Source organism: Lonchura striata, chromosome 3 (genome assembly GCF_046129695.1).
Source record: "Lonchura striata isolate bLonStr1 chromosome 3, bLonStr1.mat, whole genome shotgun sequence".
NCBI classification, from domain to species: domain Eukaryota; kingdom Metazoa; phylum Chordata; class Aves; order Passeriformes; family Estrildidae; genus Lonchura; species Lonchura striata.
Genome location: NC_134605.1, coordinates 18,858,422 through 18,877,946, shown reverse-complemented (window position 1 = coordinate 18,877,946; position 19,525 = coordinate 18,858,422). Strand labels below are relative to the sequence as shown.

Below are 19,525 nucleotides of genomic sequence, written 5' to 3'. Positions count from 1 at the left end.
CCCTGACCCCTCGTGCCATCAGTCACTCCGCCATCCCAGCCCTGCGGTGCCATCCCGGCCCCCTACACCGCCGCACTCCGCAGCCGCCCTCCCGCTCCCCTCGGCCCGCCCCGGCAGCGGCGCCGGCCCCGCCTCGCCGCGGGCGGAGGAGGCGCAGGCGCGGCGGCCCCGGCCCTGCCCCAGCCCCGGCCCCGGCCCCGGCTGCGGCGGAGGCGGCGGCGGCGGGATGGCGGCGCCGCTGAGCGATGGGGACCGTCGGAAGCAGATCAGCGTGCGGGGCATCGCGGGGCTGGGGGACGTGGCCGAGGTGCGCAAGAGCTTCAATCGCCACCTCCACTTCACCCTCGTCAAGGACCGCAACGTCGCCACCCCCCGCGACTACTACTTCGCGCTGGCCCACACGGTGCGCGACCACCTGGTGGGCCGCTGGATCCGCACCCAGCAGCACTACTACGAGCGGGACCCCAAGGTGAGCCCCGGCGGGACCAGGGACTGGGGCTGGGCGGCTGTGCCTTCACCAAGGGTGTCTCCGTGTCTACCTGGCAGGTATCACTGTGGCTGTGACCCGTGGGCTTGTCCCCTGCATGCACCTGGCTGTGGGGCGCCTTGCCATGGCCGTGCCAGCATCCCACCGCGATTTCTTCCCTGAGGGCATCATGACACCTGTAGCTCTCACACGAACCCTGCTGTTGCTGTGTCCCCGGGGGCATTACCATGGCCGTGTCCCTTGTACACACCTGGGTGTGGCTGTGTCCCCATGAGCCTTGCCTCAGCTGTGTTCCTCACACACATCCTGCCATGCCTGTGTCCCCACGGACATCACCACAGCCATGTCCCTTGTGCAGTTTGCCATGACTGTGTCTCCACAAACTTCTGCAGTCCTGTTCCACTGAACCTTGCTGCAGCGTTGTCCCCCGTCAGACACCCTCATAACTGTGTCCCCCTGCACCTTGTCACAGCCATATCCCCTGTGGTCCCACTCAGAGCAGGTACTTGCTGCTGCCATCTCCTCTGCACGCTCCACCACGGTGACATCCTGCCCTCACTCTGCTGAGGTGGTGTGCCCTGTGGGCATCATCACCTCCATGGCTCAGCACAGCTGTGTCCTGACTTAACTCCTGCAGAGCATGCAGTCAGCTCAGCTTTAAGGCTGGAGAGGAGTTTCTTGCCTTGTGAAAACCAGATAAGCTCTCCCAGGTCACCAAACCCCAGGGTTCCTCCCCACTTCCCAAGTCAGGACAGTGATGCTGGAGGTGTTGCGGACTGCAAGATATAACTCAGACTTGATCCTTTTGAATTAAGCCCAAATCCGGCACTTGACTAGAGAGCCGTATAAAGCAGGTATGTACTGAGAAAGGCACATACCTTCCCAGGGTGCAGGAGGCAACCACCTCCCTGAGTCAGCTCTTTTCCTAAGATGATGAATATTGCCTTGACACAAGAAACAAGGTACACTTTCACGACAGAATGGCTGCATGTGCACTGAGAGTTACACTGGTGCATGGGACTCTGCCTTTTGTCCCAACTCACACAAATGTGCCCTGATCTGTATTGCAGCACCAACAGAAGGGATTGCACAGATCCCATAAAGGCTCAGAGGAGCCTGGAGTGAGTTTGTTTACTGTCCTCTACACTTACATTTTCAATAGAAATGTTCCCATGTGGGAGGCTGAAAGGAGCAGAGCCTTTGTGTGTGATGATTTTGATCCTTCTGATGAGTCCTGAGCCTTTCAGACTCCCAGCAGAGGTGGCAGACTGGGGAATCCTGCTGCTTAGCAGGGAAAGATCCACACTACAGTGGAAAGAGGAAAGCACAATTTGAAGTCAGGTAATTGCTCCATTAATAATTCTGGTTTATTTATAAAAATATCCATAGTGATGAATCTGAGTAAGGGCAAAAGTTTGCACAGCCTGTTTCTCATCCCACAAACTTTCGTTTGCATTTGCAGCACATACACGGCTCCTCTCAAACTTGGAAGGTCACTGCACAGTTGTGCCAGGAACCCTGCCACCTATGGGACAATTTACTTCTTCAACAGGGTGAAATGGGAGCGAAACTCAGTGTGGGGTGAGCAGGAGGACCCATGAGATGGGAGTGCTGGAAAATTACTCACAGGAAGGTGCTGGCCCTCAGCCCAGCTGGCCTGCATGGGGCAGGGGGCTTGCTCTGGCTTTTGGGAGACTGGATCAGTTCAGCCTAGGAAAACTTTAAAAGCCCAGCGTAAACATCACCTCAGCTGAGCCTGACAGTGTATAAATATATCATTCAGCATCCTAGATAATAGTTGCCTGAGTTAATTAGGGAAACACTTAACAGGCAGTGAGATTTTTCTATAGAAGGCTGTTGGCAGGGAGATGCGTGGTAGAGGCTTGGCCAGCGTCCCACATGAAATTCTTCTGACAAACAACTCTGGTGCGTGGTGTTCAGAAGCAGGCGCCAAAAGCCAGTCTGGAAGACATCCCTACTCTGGAAAATGCTTGGGTCTGCTCTTGATTTTAAGCAGCTTTGGTGAAAGCAAAGTGCTGTGCTGTGTGTAAGCATCTTGTTTGCCTCCCCAGCGCATTTACTACCTGTCCCTGGAGTTCTACATGGGTCGCACTCTGCAGAACACCATGGTGAACCTGGGCCTGCAGAATGCTTGTGATGAAGCCATTTACCAGGTAAAGTCTTGGGGATACCAGGGTCCCCCTGAGGCTAAAGCTTTCCACTCAGATACCTGAGTATCTTCATTTCTCAGGGCTTCGCCTGAGAAAGTTGTGTTATTTGGACTACACAAAATGAAGCTTGGCTCTTTCTTAGTGTTTTTCATTCCCTAAAGAAGACAATGGGGAGGCCTTGAGTACATTTTTTTCCAAACCATCATTTCCCTGTAGTGAATGGGAGAACCCAGAAGTGTATACTGAAATCAACACCCGGTATCAAAAATTACATGAGAGCCACAGGCCGCAAAGAGCTTTCCATTAGTGGGGGAGATGATGGTTTATCACAGGAGAGACTGGGACTAGAGCAGCAAAACCTCAAATTACAGTTCATATATTGAGGTACACAAGGCACAGCAGCAGTGCTGGCAGATAGAAGTTAATTGGTGGGAAAGGAGAAAGGAGGGAAATAATTTGCTGGAAATAAAGTGTCTTCAGATGATTTCCATCTTGAAAAAAAAATCTAGCTGGGTGTCACCAAGGCAATCACTAATGTGAGGTCATTGTTACTTACTTACATGGTTATTTGCAGACACCTCTGCAAGAGCATAGTGACCTTTTTTGACAGAATGAGGTTTTTGACTTTCTCACCCAAACCCTTTATTTCTCCCAGCTTCCCCTCTCCCCACCCTCTGCCCTACCAGATTGATACATGTTACACTTGGTAGCAGAAGTTGGGCACTTCACTGTCTCTCTAAATGAGGTGCTACAGTTGCTGCTGAAACATCCTGGCAAGCACTGTCCCCGTCAAGAGACCTGAAGGGATTTCCAGGGAGACACCTGTTTCCTCTCTGAGGTATTGTGCCTCAGAGAGCAGGCTGGCTTTTTTCAGGAGCATCCTCTAAGTTCCTTTGCAAGACACTTTCCAAGTGCAGATTTGGCCTGACATGCCAAGGTTTCCCTTGCTGTAGCTTCCAGCCTGTGGAGCTCATCATGGCCCATGGCCAGGTTGCTTTGAAGGTCTTGTATCTAACGTGGCTCTGTCGCTGGAAGAATTCATCTCAGTTTTTGTGTCCCATCACTCTGTGCATGGGGCTTTCCCATCTTGTGGTTCCAGACCATTGATATGCTGGGAAAACAGTCTGGGGAGCAGCCATGCTGTTGGCTTGACACCCTGCTGTCCCCCCTGGCAGTAGGGTGAGATACTGCTGCCCCCTGAGAGTCTGCACCTCTGGACTCTTGGAGAGTCCTTGCTGCTGGCAGCCTTAGCCTTCATCTGGCAGGGGCCCCCAGGCCATAGAACAAACGGCTCAGGAGATGCAGACAACCACTTCCAGCCATGGACTGCAGCCAAGGAGCTCAGTGTCAGGCTGGGCAGGATGTGGGAAGCACAGAGAGTGATGGTGAATGCTGCAGTCACTGCTGCCAGCCTGTCCATGCCCTTCCTCAAGGACTCAGTGTAGGAGCAGAGGGATGACCTCCCCTGCCCAGGCAGGACTCAGGGGTCCCTTGCACACTGGCTTGACCATTACCCAATACTCTCTTCAGTGTCAAGTTTGGTCAAAGGGCATCCTGACCTGAGTGGCTGCTAGGGCATGAGAGTTTTGTCTGAACTCTCTAAGGAAACCTTCTTCATGGGAAAGTGACATTTGGCAATGCTAAATCAAAAAACTGTAAAGCTAAATTAAAATTAAAGCTAAATCAATTTGGCTGCCCAAGGACTAGGGCTTGGTGAGATGCTCTGTGGGGGAGAATGTAGAGACCTTGTGGGTTTCATTTCCCTCAGTGTGGGTGGTTTTGGAATGTGTTTGTCCTCCTTGGAGAGCAGCTCAGGACATGGGGTTTGTTTGGTGACATGTTCTGCTGTGGCTCTTCCCCAATAGCTGGGTTTGGATTTGGAGGAGCTGGAAGAAATTGAAGAAGATGCTGGACTGGGAAATGGAGGCCTGGGCCGCCTGGCAGGTAATACATGGGGAGGGGATTCCCTCCTCATGCAGAGTGCATGGGGACTGAGGGTGGCGTGGCTGTCACACACTCACCACTGGCATCTGCCTCATAGGGTTCAGCAATGTGGGACCCTCCTGCCTGCTCCTGACTGGCCAGAATCATCCCCTTCCCAGTGAGAGCATCCCAGAGCTGTAGGTGTGTGTTCCGCAGTGCAGCAGGCAGGGCTGCGGCTGGAAGAGGCTGTCTGGAGCCTTTCTCCTCACCTCCCCGTGAAATCTCTCACTTCTCAGAGGCACTCAACAGCTCTCACACAGGCAGATTGTTGGCTGCTATTTTAGTCTGCCTGTCCGGTGGGACAGCTGGAGACGAGAACTCCCCAGCATCGAGTAATGCTGGGGCTGATCTTTACCAGAACTGCCTGGATTGAGGGCTGGAAGGGTTTCCTTTGGAAGCAATAATAGTTAAGTAGCTGGTGGTGCAGCAAGTCGGGGTCAGAATCTCTGCTTTACTGGGCAAACAGCCTTAGAGCAAGGCAAGTTTAGAAGAGCTCTCACTGCAACAAAGCTAGATGTAGGGTTTGGGTGACCTCTCCTTGTCACAAACAATTTTGGGGGTTTGTGGTCACTCAGCAGGACATGCATAGAGTCCTGCTGCAGACTGTCTCCTTGTCTCCCTTCTGCACATAGATTTCCTCTGAGCAATAAACATTTCCAGCAGCACTCTTGTGGCAGCTCCTCATCTCCATGCATAGCATGCTGTAGCACATGCAGCAAGCAAGGAGTGAGGTTCCTTGCAGAGTGCCCATACTCTGCTCCTACAGCTTGTTTCCTTCACCCTTACAGCCTGTTTCCTTCACCCTTACAGCCTGTTTCCTGGACTCCATGGCCACACTGGGGCTGGCAGCGTATGGTTATGGCATCCGCTACGAGTTTGGGATCTTCAACCAGAAGATTGTCGACGGCTGGCAGGTACTTGGAAAATTCAGGTCCTTCTTTCTCCCTCTCTTTCACACTGTGGATAAGGCCTGGATGTAAAAGCCACTGCAGTGCCTTGAGCTGCTCTTAAACTGGGCATTTGAGTCTTTCACTGGGCAAGCTGATGTGGGAGCTGAACCACAGGGCATGGCTGAGACCAGAGGTCTGCCTGCCTGGGTCTCCACAGTGCTTGCAACAACTTGGCAGTGAGTCAGCAAAACAGTCAGACTAAGGATGGAGATGTGCCTAAATACCTCAGGAAGGTGTCTGGCAAAGGATGTGTTTGATTGTTATGGAGCACAGGCAAGTGTCTGGGGTGATTGCTGCTCCTGTGGGTTCCCTGGTCAGTGGCAGACAGGGCTTAAACAGGAATTTTCCTATAGCATGAGTAATCATACTATTTTCCAGTGAAAATAGGCTAAAAAACTGCCTTAGCTGGCAGTTTTCCTTAGTGTGTGTCTGGAAATGGTTTTCATTAGGTGACTCACCTTGCTTTGGAGTATAAAGTATCTTTTTCCCCTTGAAATACCACTCCATAAGTCAGGGATGGTAAGAGTCTTGAAGGTTGTTTTTTCCTGCTTCTCCACAAAGAAGCTGCAATGATAGGCCCCATAAATGGTGAAAACAGGGAGGGGAAAGCTTCCCCTGTATTTGACTTCATGTTTCTTAAAAAAGAACAGGGGTGGTGGCATGCTGGGCTGTGGCCCTTCCCCCTGCCTTGCCTCTCCTTGTCCCACTATCTCCCCCTTCCTTTAAGTCCCTTCCCCTACAGCAGAGAAATGCGTGGAGGCACAAAGCATCTCTGGATAACACCAGCCTGGGTGGCTCTGATGGATTCACTTTGCTCCCATTGCCACAGTTGTGAGGTGAGAGGAGAAACCCCCTCTGGCAGAGGGCAGAGCAGTTAACAAGACCTGGCTTACAGGGTGCAGCTTGTGACCAGGAACATCGCCACGGCGTGCCACATCCCACATATTCCACAATATCCACAGTCAAACTGGATGTAAAGGCCTGGAGACAGACCGAGCGCAGTGGTCTGTGCAGTTTGCATGGCTTAAACATTAACAAAGGTCCATAGAGGCTGATTTATTTATACCAACTGGGATGCAGTCATCCAAGTTTTGGAAAGCCCAGCTATCCTCTAGAGGCCTCTGCATATCCATTTTTAAAGCCAGCTTGCTGAAGCTGTGCTTTTAAATGGATCTCCCTTCAAAGAAGCATGTTCAGCCTTCCCGTGGAGCCACAAGGCACTCCTTGATCCCGTGTGCCTCCTGCAGGTGGAGGAGGCGGATGACTGGCTGCGCTACGGCAATCCCTGGGAGAAGGCCCGCCCCGAGTACATGCTCCCGGTGCACTTCTACGGCCGTGTGGAGCACACTGCCGAGGGCGTGAAGTGGATCGACACCCAGGTACCACCGTCAGTCTCCCTGCTGGGCTGGGGAGGGCCAGGCAGGGCAACCCTGGGCTGCCTGAGGTCTTCAGGCTTTGCTGCTCTCCCAGGCCTTCCTCTGCTACCCTTGCAGTTACGAAGGTGACTTATGTGGTTGGAGGAGATAAAAGCTTTTGTTGAATTGTTGCAGCAGGATTTGAGAAAAAAGAGTGATCTATTTATCTCCAAGGATATGGATTTATGTTGGAAGAGAACTGTAGGCTCCTTGCACACTGCTCCTGGCCACTGCTCACTCACACCCTATGGATTTTCAGCTGGTTCTGGTGCTGCTGCTGTGCAGAGGCATGGAGCAATCCTGTGGGTGTTCAGCTCTTGTTGTGAGAGTAAGTTCCTCTTTCCCAGAGCAGCCCAATGGGCAGAGTGCTGTCAGAGGAAGCTGGAGTTGTGGATTCCAGTCTGCCTGGAGGCCTTGTTTTGTGGCATCATGGAGTACAAATACTCCTTCAACCTCTCCCACAGTTGAGGAGGTAATGCTGTACTTCAGGAGCTCGTGCTTGTTCAGGCTACTGCATTGTAGGTGCATTCTCATTTCACTGCTAACGAAGGCACAGGTTTATTAAAAGGATTGAAGATGCTTCAGCCTTTCCTCTGTAAGCACTGCTCAGGGTGGAGGAAGGAAGGACAATTAATTTCTCTGTGACTCAGGGAGATGACCTATCCTTGTTCCCATAATGTTCAGTGGTCTCTCAGCCTGATGAACCAGCTCAGTTAATCTGAGGACCTCACAGTCCCAAAGCCCAGCCATTCTCTTCAGCACCAAGAGCTGAAGCTCAGTTACAGAGTCACCTAGGCCTGCTCAGAGGAGAAATAACTATTTTTTTTCTGGTTGTCAGAGGCAGTGCAGTGACCTAGGCCATTGCCAGGATAACAGTGCAGGTTCAACACCACAGCCCCAACACAGTGAACATCTTGGAAGCACTGTGCCAGAGCTCTCTGGCCCCCAAGTGCAGCAGGCATCCATTAGGGGGACAAGTGCTATTGCATTTCAACATGTCTCTCTTCTGATCCTGCTGGTAGTCTGGGGTTTCAGGGATCCCAAACACTGCTTCCTACAAGGAGGTGAGTTTTCAAATAGTGCTGCTGAGGAAACAAGTTGGAAAGGTTCAAAAAATCCAAAGATGCGGTCTCCAAATATAGCATGGCTGAGTTCATGTGATGTGTGCCCCAGTCCCTGGGCAGGCTCCCTGCCTGCTTCCATGTTCGGAGCTGGTAACAGCAGCTTGGAGAGCCTGAGCTCTTGCAGATTCTCCCCAGAGGGGAGCTGTTGCTGATGCCATCACAAAGAGGCTGTTCAGGACCAACATGCTGATCTGCTCAGGTTTTCCCTGCCGTGTGAACTGGGAGGTCTAGGGTTACTCCCTGTAGCCATGTGTACAGCCTCCTGTGGCTTAAGCATCATCTGCAAACTGCACAAGGAGTTTCACACTCATGTTCAGTTCAGGTGCTGGAGATCTCAGTGGAGTTATCCAGGCAGGTTCAACAAACCCTGCATATTGGGTGGATGGCTCTGGAAATGGTGCTACAGTTGTAGGGTTTGGTCCTGGCAGGTTGCAGAAGGCTAATGGGCAGGATTCAGGCTGTGGAGTTAATTCCAGATGGAAACACAAAAGTCCAAGCTGCCCTGGCTCTACCCCAGCACAGACAGAATCACAGTGGGCAGCTGAGAGTGCTTCCAGTGCTCTGATAGGTACCCCAGTTGGTACAGGAAGGTCAGCAGGTTTATTGCAACTCTCTCGTGCATGTCATTGATGGGGTTGAAAATCAAGTTGGTCAGTAAAGCTCCAGACAGCTCTGGTTCTTCTATGAATGCTTTCTCAGTAGGTGGTGGAAGTGCCCATGACAGCAGGGAAGCCTGTGAAGCTCAGCAGGTGTATTTTAGTGAAGTGAGATTTCTTCCACAGACAGGACTTGTCTTTGTCCTCTGGATTCTTCTTGCAGAGGTTTCAGCCACTGTCCCACATTCTCTGAGGTCACTGTGCTATAACTAAGGGGGAATACTGTCCTTTTCAGGTTGTCCTTGCCATGCCTTACGACACCCCAGTGCCTGGATACAAGAACAACACCGTGAATACCATGAGACTCTGGTCTGCCAAGGCACCAAATGACTTCAACCTCCAGGAGTGTAAGTGCTGTCCCTCCACTGCCTCTCCTCTGGCCAGGCTGGGACACAGTTGTCCCTTTGTGCATGGCACCTGGCACAGCACTTCACATCTGGCCTGCTTTGTGTTTATCTCATAGCTATCTCCAAAGCAAAGCACTATGTGCACATCCATGGTTCACACTACTCCCCAGCTGCTTCCAGAGCCCTCATACAGCAGGACACCCACCCATCTCCTCCTGTCAGTCTAGTGCCTTTCACACATGTACATTCCCATCCTGTTCCATTAATACTAGCCTGAATATATTCCTGTTACAAAACCTCTCTACAAGAGAAGATGGGTAAGTGTGGTGTCAGGGATCTGCCTGAATCTCTACAGCTGCTGCAGTGCTGTGTGTACTTCTTTCCCTGCAGTCAATATGGGTGACTACATCGAGGCAGTGTTGGACAGAAACCTGGCAGAAAACATATCCAGAGTCCTGTACCCAAATGATAACGTGAGTGACTTGCTTGCCTCTCTTCCCTGTTGCTCAGAATTATCCTTCATGCAGTTGTATTTCCTTGTTTGCAAACACTGGAAGGTCATGGCCATCTGATGCTTCTTGCTCTGCTTTAATACAGTAGGTTGTCCCTATAACTCCCAGTGAACAGGTATGGCTCTGCCAGCTCCAGAGGGTCTTTGCTGGCTGATTGGCAGTTAAGAGTCCGGCCCATATGATGTAGCTGCTCTATTCCTTGCTACAGGGCGGGGAAGACATTACTCCTTCAGCTTCAAGGTAGTTGCCAGTTTGCACAGTGGGGACTCATTTCCTTCCCCAGTTCAAGGGATTTCTCACTGCAAGTGCTGTCCCAGGCCAAGCACTCACTGGGCTCTGGGTCCAAGGAAGAACCCTCATATCTGGCATCTGTTCTGGAAAAGCAAATCCCCATGCCCTATTAAACCTGCTGGTGTTTTAAAATAGACCAGCAGAAAGCACGGTGTGTGTGTGAGGCAGCTGGTGTGTCCAGAGACACCCCTGGCTATTGCAGGAAGCCCAAAATCCTTTGTCCGGAGACCCTGCAAAGCATTTTGCCATGAGGGAGGGAACTGTGCTGCCTCTGAAGGAGTAGCATGGATGGGGCAGGCTCTGTTGCTGTCTTTGGAAGCAGCTGTTTGGGATGCCAAGCCCCTTGTGAGTCCCTACAGCTGCTGTCCACATCAGAGACATATGAGAAGCATCCACATTTGCTCTGGTGAAGAGCCAAACATGTGAAACCTGTTGGGAAGCCCCTGGGGGTGGAGAGGAGCATCTCCCGGGCTTTGGCTGCCAGGTGGGGATGGCAGCTGCAGCTCTGATGGATGTGGTGTCCCCACATGCAGTTCTTTGAAGGCAAGGAGCTGCGGCTGAAGCAGGAGTACTTTGTGGTGGCTGCCACCCTCCAGGACATCATCCGCCGCTTCAAGTCCTCCAAATTCGGCTGCCGAGACCCTGTGAGAACATGTTTTGAAACCTTCCCAGACAAGGTGAGTCCATGGGCAGAGGCACTGGGAAATTTCAGCCAGACCAGCCTCTCATGAGGGAGAGCGGGACGCTCAGGACTAAATGGGGGCATTTATACAAACAGCCTGGCAATTTGGGTTATAAAACAGATGATCTCCAGGCCTGTTTTCCTAGGGAAAAAATTGTAATTTGGAGCAAAACTTGAAAAGTCAGAATAGCTCCATTTGGGAGAGGTCTGTCTGTTTCTGGGTTGTGAGTAATGAGAAGAGCCTTGGGGCTGACCCTTACCCCAACCCCATGCAATGCAGGGCACTGTCACAGTCCTGTCACTGCCACAGCTGAGACCAGCAAGTCTGTTGCAGGTGGCTATTCAGCTAAATGACACCCACCCTGCCCTGTCCATACCGGAGCTCATGCGGATCCTGGTGGATGTGGAGAAAGTGGACTGGGACAAGGTGAGCAGAGCTGGGAGGACCGTGCTGAACCTTGCAGGGGAATGACCTGTGAGGTTTCCTATTCCTCCTGGCCTGGGTGCACGTGCATTAACCTGCTGTCTGTAATGCAGGCCTGGGAGATCACAAAAAGGACCTGTGCCTACACCAACCACACTGTGCTGCCTGAAGCCCTGGAGCGCTGGCCAGTCTCCATGTTTGAGAAGCTGCTGCCGCGGCACCTGGAGATCATTTATGCCCTTAACCAAATGCACCTCGATGTAAGGGACTGGTCCCAGGCTGTGGGAACTCTGGGGATCTTAGTGTGACCACCTTTAGGATACTCCTAGGTCCTGTGGCTGTGTCACTCGTGTCCCTCTCCCTGCCTGCAGCGTGTGGCCGCTCTGTACCCAGGGGACATCGACCGTCTGCGGAGGATGTCGGTGATCGAGGAGGGAGACTGCAAGCGGATCAACATGGCTCATCTCTGCGTCATTGGCTCCCACGCCATCAACGGCGTGGCCCGCATCCACTCCGACATCGTGAAGAACTCGGTGTGAGTTGGGACACACCCAGGCATGCACCGTCTCTGCTCACTGGGCTTTGCTTGCCTGCTGGGAAGGGTTAGCTGGGGCAGCTGGGTGTCCAGGTCTGCTTTGGTTGCCTTGCTGGGGAGACTCCCTTTGGAGCTGGTGAAACTCTTGGCAGTACAGCTGAGGAAGGGGGTGAGATGCAGCAAAGAGTTCACAGCTGTTACAGGGAGATTGACATAGCCTGCCCTGAGTCAGGAGCACACACTGGGAAGGGCCCAGTGTAGCTTGGGTGGTGGTGGGTGGCTCAGAGCTCCCTGGTGTTCCAGGTTCAAGGATTTCTATGAGCTGGAGCCAGAAAAGTTTCAGAACAAGACCAATGGGATCACGCCGAGGCGCTGGCTCCTGCTGTGCAACCCAGGGCTGGCTGACATTATTGCTGAGGTGAGTGGTGAGCATGTGAAGTGAGGGGCTGAGTGTGATCCCTTTGGTCACTTCTCGTGGTCTGGTCAGCCCTGAGGGTGACACCTGGCAGCTCTGTGGGGACAGCCTGCAAGGACTATGCTGTGGTACATGTAGGTGTGAGATTGGCTGGGATCTAAAGTTGATCATGAAGAGTTGGGCAAAAAAAGCTGCAGAAATCTGGATCTGGTCCCTGCCTTCATGGGGACTGCACACAGGCACAACCACAGGGTGTCTGGACAAGTGTTCAGCTTCATAGGCACAAATGAGCTTCTCCCATGGAGGCCCAGCCCCAGTTCTGTCCCTTGTATTTCCCAGGCCCTTTAGGACAGGTTTACATCACACTGCAACATGCCATGGCTGAATATCATCCTGCAGTTAAATGTATCTTCATATCCTGCCCATTGGTTTCTCCAGCTGCCAGGAGGCCATGGCACATGTGCACACATCCTCCCTCTTCCTGCTAAAAGTCCTTGAGAAAGGGGGGCTTGTCTGCATTTTTGCAAGTGCCCTGTTTCCATTTGGCTTCTTTGTGATGCAGAGAAATAATCTCACAATAAGAAACTGTGCCTCCTTTCCTGGCCACACTGCCTCTTCCAGTTCCCAAGGGGACTGTGGCACCTCTGCTGGGAAAGGGCAGTTGTGGAGTGGGTGAAGTGTCTCATGACATTCCTGAATTTTTGTTTTAGAAAATTGGGGAAGGCTTTATTACAGATCTGAGCCAGCTGAAGAAGCTACTGGAGTTCATCGATAATGAGACTTTTATCAGGGATGTGGCAAAAGTCAAGCAGGTAACGTGCACTGGAGGTGGCCTGGGGGAAGAAGGCTGAAAGCACCATGCTGCCAGGAACATCCCAGCAGCAAATACTCACTTCTGATGCAAGCCCTGCTAACTCATGCCTGTTCCTCAAATTTTTCTGTCAGGAGAACAAGCTGAAGTTTGCAACCTACTTGGAGGAGCAGTACAAGGTGAAGATCAACCCTATGTCTATGTTTGATGTCCAGGTGAAGCGAATCCATGAGTACAAGCGGCAACTGCTGAACTGCCTGCACGCCATCACTCTCTACAACCGTAAGTCCCCCAGCCTCTCGCTGCCAGGGCTTCTCTCCAGGAGGGAAGACAGAGTGTCTGAAGGCTCATACAGAGCTCTGGGTAAAAGTGCACAGCCCAAATCTCCAGCCCGGGTGACCTCCACATCTGTTCTGCAGCTGTCGAGACTGACGTGGTGCAAGTTAAGAGCCCATTTCCCCTTGTATACTTGGGGCCCCTGCCCATTCCCAAAGGGAGGCAAGTGATTGGAGCTCTGCATAGTTCTGGCTTGAGTGATTCTCCAAGGATCTGAATCCCCAAGGATTCTGTGGCTGTTTTTTGCCCACCACAGCTGCAGCAGATGTCTGGTTGGGCTTCAGGGTCCTGCAAGGTTGATGGGTCCTTGTGACATGGGCTGAGATCCCAGCCTGCCTCTGAACAGGCAGTAAACTCTGCCCAGTTTATCTTCAGTTCTGAAGATTTAAAATTTTTTTTTAAGATCAAAATTTGAGCTTTCAAATTTGAAAAAATTTTGAAGAAAGATCCCTGCTCTTTCAGGCATCAGATGTAATCCATCCAAATCCTTTGTGCCCAGGACCATTATGATTGGAGGAAAGGTAACCTGCATTCTAGACTCAGTGCATGCATGGCTGAGGGGTGGGTGGGGAAGGGCCTGTCTCCTTTCTGTGGCTTTGCTGCGCTTGCTGTAGATTAGCCAGCAGCAGGGAACACCTCCATGGACTAACTGGACTGAGCAAGGCTCCATCACTATTACCACATGGCTCAGGATTTCTCCTCCCAATAGGGTGTTTTTAATTCATGGCTGGGAGAATTAGAATTGTTCAGGTTCTGGGGAGACTTCATTGTAGTCTTTCAGTGCTTGAAGTGGGCCTTTTAAGAAAGATGGGGACAAATGTTTTAGCAGGACCTGCTGTGATAGGACAAGCGATTGTGGTTTTAAATTGAAGAAGGGTTAATTTAAATTAGATCTAAGGTGGACATTTTTTCAATCAGTGTGGTGACCCAGAGGAACAGGTTGCCCTGAGATGATACATGTTCCATCTCTGGAAACATTCAAGATAGGTTGGATGGGGCTCACACTAACCTGGTCTAGTTGAAGATGTCCCTGCTTATTGCAGGGGGGTTGGACTAGATGTCTTTCAAAGGTCCTTTCCAACCCAAACCATGCTGTGATTTCATGTGAACAGCAGAGGGGAAGCTCAGACTCACTGCAGTGAGAACCCCACACTGCTCTACCTTCCTTAAAAGCCTTCCCCATTTCTGGACTGTTCTTCTTCAGGCAGCCCCTGGCTACCACATGGCCAAGATGATCATCAAACTCATCACATCCATTGGTGAGGTCATCAACAACGACCCCTTTGTGGGGGACAAGCTCAAGGTCATCTTCCTGGAGAACTACCGGGTATCCTTGGCTGAGAAGGGTATGTCTGGTCTTCTGTAAGCACGTGTCAGAAGTTGGGCAGGTCCCACCTGAGCCCAGGAATGGGCTGGCCTAAGAGGCAGTTGTGGCAAGACACTTGGCTGTCCCCTAGGAAGAGCCTGAAGGCTCCACACAGGGAATCCAGCTTCATGCAGGAGTGGCAGCATCTGCCTGGGGGCATGGCAAAGCTGAACCTGGCCCCAGAGTTGTGCTGAGGGCAAGGTCAGAAGGGCCACTGGCAAATGCCAGTCCTGGTTGTGGGGAGCTGCAATGTGCCAAGGATTAACCCCTACCTCTCTTGCACCTGGCAGTGATCCCAGCAGCGGATCTCTCCCAGCAGATCTCCACAGCTGGCACAGAGGCCTCAGGTACTGGCAACATGAAGTTCATGGTGAACGGGGCCCTCACCATTGGTACCATGGACGGGGCCAACGTGGAGATGGCTGAGGAGGCAGGCGAAGAAAATCTCTTCATATTTGGCATGCGGGTGGAGGACGTGGAGGCCCTGGATCGGAAAGGGTTGGTGAATGCCAGGGCTTGTCAGATGAGGCTGCAGGGAGAGAGCTCTGGCTCTCAGCTCTGGCCGGGAGAACCATGTTCTCTGGGAGGGACACCTTCCTCTCTGGGCAGCTCTGGAGCAGGAAAAAGCAGGGGGCTAGAGGCTGTCTCTGCCTTGGGCTGCAAGCATTCAGCTCGCCCAAGCACAGTAGCTGTGAGTGGGACATCATACAAAGTGTATCAGACACTGCTGCTGGTCTGAGCCACGAGCAGGGTGCTCTGATGAGAGCCCTGGGAGCCAGGCCCCTCACTCAGGAGCTGTACCACATCCTTGCCTGCCCTCCCTGCCCCAGACACGAGGGCCCAGGAGGAGCAGCAGTGCCTAGAGGCTGTCTCTGCTGGCACAGGTACAACGCCCGGGAGTACTACGAGAGCCTGCCCGAGCTGCGCCAGGCCATCGACCAGATCGCCAGCGGCTTCTTTTCCCCTCGAGACCCTGGCTGCTTCAAGGATGTTGTGAACATGCTCATGTACCACGACAGGTGAGTCCTGGGAAGTATCCCTGTGCAGAGGGGAGCCGTGCCTGCTCATGGGAAGATGTCTGTCCTGCCTGGAAGGCAAACCCCAGCCAGGCTCTGCTTTGGGTTTCAGGTTTAAGGTGTTTGCAGACTATGAGGCCTACATTAAGTGCCAAGGGCAAGTGGACCAGCTGTTCATGGTAAGACTTGCCCACTGCTGAGTGGGAAGACTGGGGGTGACTGGGATGAGTGTGCTCCAGTGGAGCCCTTCTTATGGACACCACAGCATGTGGGTGCCCTGGGGGCAGGGTGAGGCAGGTTTGGCAGCTTCAGCAGCCCCACACCATGGTGTTTTAAACTAGCCAGTGCCCTGCAAGGCTGCAAACCAGGATGGAGCTGGGTGAGCAACTGATTACTGACACTGCCTCTCCTCTTGCCAGGATCCCCGTGAATGGACAAGGAAAGTCATCAGGAACATTGCGTGCTCGGGCAAGTTCTCCAGTGATAGAACCATCACGGAGTACGCCCGGGAGATCTGGGGGGTGGAGCCTTCTGCCACAGCAATCCCCCCACCCAACCTGCCCCGAAATTGATGCAAGCACCAAGGGAAGGAAGGAGGAATATGCTCCCATTGCAGGAGGCCTCACCTGCATTTCACCACCAGTCAGATGGGCTCAGCTCTGCAGAACTAAGGCCTTTCCCTCAGAGGGGTAGAAGGATGCTCTGAGGAGGAGCCCTGACTAAGGAACAAGAGCTGGGGGCAGGAGAAAGGACCTTGTGTTTGCACCTACCTAGCCTGCATGTGCTGCATAGTGCTTTTAGTGAGATGACCATGGATAAGTCTTCCATGGCTGTGCTCCATGCTTAACAAGGGCTTTCCAAGTAAACCCTCCCCTCCCACTGTGTGCAAGGGCCTGGCCTCCTTGATCCTGCCCCACAAGTAGGATTAGCCACCACAGAGTGTGTCTTTCTCCTGCAGGGGTCTTCCAGGCCCAAAGCTGGGAGAGAGAGAGGCCAATCCCTGCCCATCCCCTTCCCGTATCACCTAAAGAAGGGGGGGCTGGCTGTGAGAGCAGCTGGCCCCAGGGCAGCCACCAGTGTCAAACACTGTGCCACAGGCAGGAGAGCCTGGGATCAGCCACTTCCTTGCCACAGAGCTCACTGTAGCCTCCTACCACACCTCTTACCTAACTAAAGGCCCAGTAACCAAGCCACTCCAGGGATTTTTAGCCTCCATCTCTGCATAGGGAGGGCAGTACCTGCCACTGCCAGCTGGGTAGCTGAGCCTGTTGGCTCTTGGCTCTGCAGACACAGCTGTGTGCCGGTGCTACTCAGGGGGTGAACATGGATCACATCCCTGGCACTCTTCCATAGCAGGGTCATGCTGCTCCACATGTGCCTCCCAGTGCTGGCGTCACAGTTTAACATCCATAGTGCTGTGTAGTGCACCAGTACTGCCCTGTTTGACACCAACTCATTAAAACAACCCAAACATCTGCTGGTTTGATTTGGACTGACTTGTGACTACTCCATGCCTCTGGGTTCAGGTTGCAACAAGTTCAGGCCACAATGCCTGAATCACTGCTGTCCTTCCCCAGCTGTGGTTTGTAGTCCCTTGCAGCTGGCAGGGTGCTGGCACCACCGTGGGGGGGGGGGGGGGGGGCAACATGCCCATGACAGGCTGGATCTATGCATTGGGGTAGGGGTTAGTGTTGGGTTTGCCCTGCAAATGGCACACAGGGCTCCTGAACTAGAAGTCACACAAGCAATTCCCATCTCCTGCATTCCCAGGGGAGAAGTATAGCCTCAGCTGCTGCCAAGCTACAGGCACAGACCCTCCGGGTTCCACAAGAGTTGCTCCCCTAGAACTGGCAGCAGCCACAAAGATTTGCCTAGTTCCAGCTGCAAGCTCACCTCCCACACAACCCTAGTGCAGCCCAACCCCACACCCAGCTGACTTGCTCAGTGTGGGGAAAATGTCCCAAAAACTGCCAGGTAAGACTGGTAAAGTTAAAGTGATCAGCAGTCAATGCCTTTATTAAAACTACATCACTTTTAGATAAACATTTCAGTTTAAATTTCCAAGCGTATCACTGGGCTGCTAACAGGAATGGTGGTGGTGGGACCACCAACAGCAGCAGTTCTCGTGCTGGACTCCCAGCTCTGTCCCAGCAGGAGGAAGGCAGCCAGCCAGGCTCCAGCTCAGGCTGCACGTTGCCCCAAGCCAGCTGCCAGCAGCAGCATTGACTGGAATGTGTTACTCTTCAGGGCCAGGTAAGTATTTCTCATCTGTCAGTACGATAACTTAAGGTTGACGCACTTGTATCGAAGTGGCACAGCTACTTTATGAGTATCAGGGGTCAGAAACCTCAGGGACAACTGTGCTAATGGCAGAAGAATCTTGGTACAAGAACAAGCTACTGTCTCTTTTGCAACTAGTATGAGCCTGCAGCTGTAACTCTGATGCATGCTGAGCAGTTTATTACTATTGCTGTGCACCCCTGACCAGACCCTTGGGGCAGCATAATTCCCTTTGAGCACTAGTGACTAAACCTACAGCACCTGGTACTGTCTGTATGGACTGACAAGGGGCAGGACCCCAGTGAGGCAGTGTGTGACTGACTCCTCTTACAGTGCAGAGTTCTTCAATGGCATAAACCAGACTCCCTTCTAGCCCCAAGCAGGGCAAGGACATCTCCATAACCTCTTCCTGTGGGAAAAGCTCATTTCCACTTCTGCCTCCTGAATAATGGCTGTCAGAGGGGCTAAGATGTGTTACTGGAAGTGCACAGAAGGCAGGGGGGCAAAGATGGGGAATGACACCCCATACTTGTTTTTGCATCAAAAACTGTATCACTGCCTGCTTTCAACTACAGTGGAACAGTACTGCCACCAGGAACAGGAAAACCTGACCCAGGGAGTTAAAAAGTAATTGAGGAAAAAAACCTCTTGCTCTTCTTACCAAAAAGCAGCACATGGCTGTCTGGGTTTGTACAGGGGTAATTAAAGACATCCATTCTAGCAGCATGGGTACACACTGTTCATGGAAGAGGAGATCAAGCAAAAAAACGTAATCTCATAGTTTCTGGCTGAAATGCCCATGTCTGCAGTTTATACACGTGTGTCATTCCCATCCTAATAGGAAGTACTTGTGAAGAAGGGCAGGAGGTCCACAGAGGATAGCAGGGAATGGAGTAAAAAATTATGTTCAGAAGGAAAAAGGTACAGGAAAGATAAAAGAGCACTAGCCTTTCCCATTAAATAGATGTTTCAAAAGGAAGAACAAAAAAAATCTTTCACTTTATTTCCAAATGTGTGTAATTACGCCAACACTTGCAGCACACTATGACTGAAGAGCTAAATAAAAATACCTCTCACTACCTGGATCCTCCATGTATTTGTAATTACAGCCATTGATTGAAAAGGAAAGGCAAACATGTATTTTCTAGAAAGAGAACACCTCAAACTCAAGCAAGACACCTGCGGTAAGGAAATGTGGCAAAAGCCAGTTGCCTACAAATGTATCTCTACATGATCCAAAAACAGCAGCAGTGTTTAAAAATGAAAGAAACATCCTTGGTCATGACACAGTGTCCTAGCAACATCTGTCCTCAGCAGTACCATGAGGGACGGGTGAGACTTTGCTGCACTTACATTTTTCACAGTTTGGTACTGGCTCCTGGGCTGTTACCACCCCTTTGTCCAAGTCCAAAAAGAAGCCAACAACTTCTTCCTTCTGCCATCACAGATGCTGATGCCAGAAGCTGGAGTTGCCAAGGGTACACATCAGGACTGGAATGGGAATCCCTGACCCCCTCTAGTGCCAGGGATGGAAGAACGGCAGACTGACCCACAGGGAGCGGGGAGGAAAAAGAGAGAGGAAGGAAATTAAATTCTCTGTGCTGACAAGCAGTCTTCAGTGATGATGCTCATGTTCAGATTTTCCCAGGAATTCCCTAGAAAAGGAAATGACAAAGCACTGACATTTGGCTCTCCTATACTCTGGTGCATGCTATAGCCTGCAA

General features: G+C 52.0%; 2 protein-coding genes across 3 annotated transcripts in view; one reads left to right on the top strand and one right to left on the bottom strand.

Annotated features, from left to right (window-relative positions):
• The first annotated feature begins 173 nt into the window (after positions 1–173).
• Positions 174–16,996, top strand: PYGB (glycogen phosphorylase B). Its single transcript, XM_021534857.2, has 20 exons — positions 174–469; positions 2,560–2,661; positions 4,524–4,602; positions 5,452–5,555; positions 6,839–6,970; positions 9,022–9,133; positions 9,524–9,606; positions 10,470–10,613; positions 10,953–11,045; positions 11,156–11,302; positions 11,414–11,577; positions 11,881–11,995; positions 12,703–12,804; positions 12,938–13,085; positions 13,602–13,660; positions 14,344–14,485; positions 14,796–15,003; positions 15,390–15,524; positions 15,634–15,700; positions 15,941–16,996. Exons 1-20 carry the CDS (start codon positions 227–229, stop codon positions 16,091–16,093), a joined length of 2,532 nt encoding a protein of 843 aa, XP_021390532.2. The 5' UTR covers positions 174–226; the 3' UTR covers positions 16,094–16,996.
• A 509-nt stretch (positions 16,997–17,505) lies between these two features.
• Positions 17,506–19,525, bottom strand: part of ABHD12 (abhydrolase domain containing 12, lysophospholipase) — a 38,282-nt gene continuing 36,262 nt past the window's right edge. For both annotated transcript variants that reach the window (XM_021534855.3, XM_021534856.3), the window contains exon 13: positions 17,506–19,456. In XM_021534855.3, coding sequence (XP_021390530.1) covers positions 19,417–19,456 — 40 coding nt within the window. In that variant the 3' untranslated portion in view covers positions 17,506–19,416. The remainder of the gene's footprint in view (positions 19,457–19,525) is intronic.